At 28.7% G+C, this 4,082-nt stretch overlaps 1 protein-coding gene across 1 annotated transcript in view; it reads right to left on the bottom strand.

Annotated features, from left to right (window-relative positions):
* The window catches only part of LOC100168112 (fatty acyl-CoA reductase wat-like), a 3,086-nt gene extending 820 nt beyond the window's left edge, over nt 1-2,266 (bottom strand). The window contains exons 1-3 of the mRNA XM_029490453.1: nt 2,108-2,266; nt 1,251-1,440; nt 880-1,140 (exon numbers count right to left, since the gene is read on the bottom strand). Coding sequence (XP_029346313.1) covers nt 880-1,140; nt 1,251-1,440; nt 2,108-2,240 — 584 coding nt within the window. The 5' untranslated portion in view covers nt 2,241-2,266. The remainder of the gene's footprint in view (nt 1-879; nt 1,141-1,250; nt 1,441-2,107) is intronic.
* Nucleotides 2,267-4,082: the final 1,816 nt, after the last annotated feature.

Raw genomic sequence — 4,082 nt, 5'->3', positions numbered from 1 at the left:
ATTTTTTTCACTCAGATTCTCATAGCATAGTGCCATAGTGGTTAAGTGTGTGTGTGTGTTTAAGAAGTATAAAAACTTTACAATTTTAAAATACTCGCATTAAAATTGAAATATAATAAAAAGCATATGAGGTTGTCTAGATAATAATCTTACCTTTAGATTTTATAAGAGGTCAATTTACTCTAATTTTTAAGCTAACGGAGCTACACGTGTTCTGCTTTGCGTATAATTTGCTATGTTACGCATTTGTAAGACGGAGACAACGCATATGGGTATCACGTCCTCTTAATATAAAGTATTTATGTATATTGTCAAATAGTTTACATTAAATTACATCTACCATTTAAACAAAAGTCAGAAGTGGCATTAAAACAAGCGTCTTTACAATTTAAAGCAGCTTTCTATGTATAAAAAATGGCAACAATTATTGAGGTTCAACTAAAATGATTTCTGTTATTTTCTATAAAGCGATTAAAAAATCATCACATCATAATTTTAAAACTATTTTTAGTTTTATTATATTGTATTCTATGATGAGAACATAAAATTATTATATATAGTTTTGGACATAAAAAAGAACTACGTATTTTAGTAATGGTCAAACGTAAACAGCAGATAGCTAAAATTTCATAAGAATTACATGTTGTCTTTAATAACGATAATAATAGTATTTATTGAATAGCAATTAACTTGTACCGAGTATGTTGCAGTAAAAACGGTACAGTAGATAGTTAAAATCTACAGACAGCTGTCAATTTAAAAAAAAATTCTATGATATCAAAATTGACCAAATTGCTGTTAAATCGCTTTATAGTTTATATACATTAAAATATACTACATTATAATACACACACAAATTGAAAATCATACAACACTTACTTAGGACTTTTACCACATACGGTTAACCAAAAATCCATCAACGCGGCTGGTATCCGGTGCAATACGAATCTCAACATTTTGCCAATCCATAAATTGGTATAAAAAACATAAAATATATACCATATTGACTGTAGAGGCGGTGCTTCATGATAATGGCCATTCATTTCTTCAATATACCTACCCCATAGCAAGGGACTCTCAACACTAGAAACGTAATTATAAACTTTTGGTTCCTGGTTTATCAAGTTGGAGTTTTGATATCTGAAAATTCAAAAATATCATCAGTATCAAACATTTATAATTTTACGTGTTTGCCGACCACACAGTTATGTGCATTTGAATCGGATTACAAATTACAATAATATATACACCTGTTCACCGTGTCCCACATGACACTAATCAACGCATTGACGGTGTAATCCGCCGGCACTATATCCGTGATTTTGTTTTTGACAATTGGAACGGTCCTCAAAAATCCAGTCATGACACCGGCAACTATCCCAGATGGACCGTTCATGTTTTCCAGCCAACCGGGACCAGGCTCTGATTTCGTACAGCCGACTGAAATAAAATTGAATATGTAATAACAATATAATATAGATGTTTTGGTCAAGCTATAAATTATAATAGTAATAACTAATAGCAATATCTTAATATAATATATGATGTTTAAACGCACTGCACGTATGTAGAATGCAATTTAATGTAAAAATGTTTTTATTTTATCATATTACGTTCACGAGAAGTTGAATTACTACTTAAATTTATTTTGAAGGGAAATCGTTTTAAATATTTAAAACTACATTATATCTACCTACCTTTAAAATTTCAAATGTGGTTCCTAAAAAAATTTGAATAATGTACTTAATAGATGTCATGTACCTGCAGTATGCTTAGACGTTTTTCCGTTTGATGTACTATAGCTATTTATTTTGTGATATTTGTATCTTTATAACGGTACACATAAAACTATCATAAAGGTCGATAGATCGATATACTAGCTCTTATTGCCTTTGACCGATTGAATCCCAAGGCCCCAACAGATATATATAATATTAGAATCATACAATTTGTGTATAAGGTAGAAATATACCCACCGTCTCTCTAAATAGTTATACAATACTTAAATTATACAGTTAATCTTTACGACACATACCAACAATAAAAAAGTTAAGTGCTAATAATATAATTTTAGAGTAAAATCATAAAACAAATGTAATAAACTTACTAATTGATGGACGAAACACTGAAATTGGTAAGTGAATTCCATTTATTAATACCAAATTTTCTGCAATTGCTTTTGTAAAACAATATGTGTTTGGCCAATCTTCTAAAATTCTATAAATCACATACAAATACATTTATAAAACAAGAACTTGCTTTGCACATATCAGGATAGACCGATAAACTTTTCACGTGAATTTTGATTAAATAAACAAATATTAAACATTTCAAGACAGATATCATAATATTTTGTATAGTCTTTATTTCATTCATAAAACTTGAAATGTCTCTAAAAATAAATTATGATTAATGATTTTTGAAATTGAACAAGATAATAATAATATGTAAGTCATTAATCAAGATATTGCATTATGATTTAATAAATTGCGTATCTTTTATTATTTCTAAAATATTACCATATTTTATAATTACAAAATATTTTTATTATACTAATAATTAATAAGTATAAAGATTTATATTATATGTTAAACTTTTAAAGTATATTTTTAATCTCTCAAAAAAGGTTAACCAAGAAAAAAACTGTAGTTACTTGTAGGTGTATACCTACTGTTATATAACCACAGCCAAAAACCGAAACCGCCTCGCTTTGTTTATTGGCTAAAATAATATTACATATTAGGGGAGACTGAGGAAACTACGGCCAATGGGTATTACCGGAGGTCACTTCGTTATCCAATAAACCAACGTATCTACAATTTTAATGACCATACAAACAGGTTACAACTGGAATACCAGTAATTTGCATATTTTTTTTAAAACAATTTAAAAAATATTAGTTCATATTCTAAAAATCCGAGACATTGACATAATGCAGTCAATATGATCATGCGCACCCATTTATTGTAGTAGTATAACATTTAGAGTCTTAAACCCTGAGATATAATAATTCTTGATTAGATGACCGCACTCCCCCCAGTCTCCCATATGATGTAAGTGAAACAAATTACCTCGGTATAGAATCGTCGAGACCAAACATATTTTTTAGGTCCTTGGCCGTAATCGGAACGGGATAGTATTGTTCTTTGATTTCATCTCTGGGAGAATGCGAATATGCAGTTGACACATGCACAAAACCCTGTGAAATCGCATGCATTTTTTTTATAAACATCATAATATTATATTAAATTTATATATTTACACGAATATACTCCATAACTATAAGATATTATAAAAAATAAATTAGAAACGTAATATTGTTTTCTGAACATAATATGGCTTATGAACTAATACTCTAAAAATTTACCAAATTTGCGGTTATAATAATATGGCTTGAAAAACTATGTAGATTTATATATAATACATATTTTAGATTCTGAGTGAAACGACGAATGTATTGATTTTATAATGATGTGTGGTTTTTGTTATTTTTTTTTTTTGTGTCTGTCATCTGCACCTTTTAGGACAGTAAAAGTGCTTCGATTTTCTTCAACAGTATCTTTTCTGATAGGAAAGTGAATCTAGTTGGTACTTTTGGGGGTCAAAAGCGCCGTGAAAAACAAAAGAAAAAAAAGCAGGTAAGTGGATGACGCTCTGTTGTACAGTAGATTTCAAGTGAGTATAATAGATTGTATTAGACTTGAATTCAATGATATAATATGATTGTATAAGAGAAACGATTCTGAGCGGAGACGGTTTCTCAGTCTGGATATTTTATATTGTTATTATTTATTTTATCATGTAAGTTGAATTAATATTATAATATTATAATTTTTTATTTGTTTCTATGGTGATATACAAAGCGTTAGAAATTAAAATCCCATTTTTAGCGTTTTTTCGTAATTTTTCGGTGGTTTTTCCCGTGACATTTAATATAACTATTGAGAAAATCGAAAAATGACCTTTCTAAAGTACCATCTTGATCCAATTTGCTAAAAGATAATAGGTACTATATGTTGAAATCGAATCACTCCTTCTGGTAGAATTTTTGTATACAGGATATATAAAAAATAAATAAACAC

The sequence above is a fragment of the Acyrthosiphon pisum genome, chromosome A2 (assembly GCF_005508785.2).
Source record: "Acyrthosiphon pisum isolate AL4f chromosome A2, pea_aphid_22Mar2018_4r6ur, whole genome shotgun sequence".
In the NCBI taxonomy this organism is placed as follows: domain Eukaryota; kingdom Metazoa; phylum Arthropoda; class Insecta; order Hemiptera; family Aphididae; genus Acyrthosiphon; species Acyrthosiphon pisum.
Note: the sequence above shows the minus strand (reverse complement) of the source record. Positions and strands in the feature narration are given on the sequence as shown.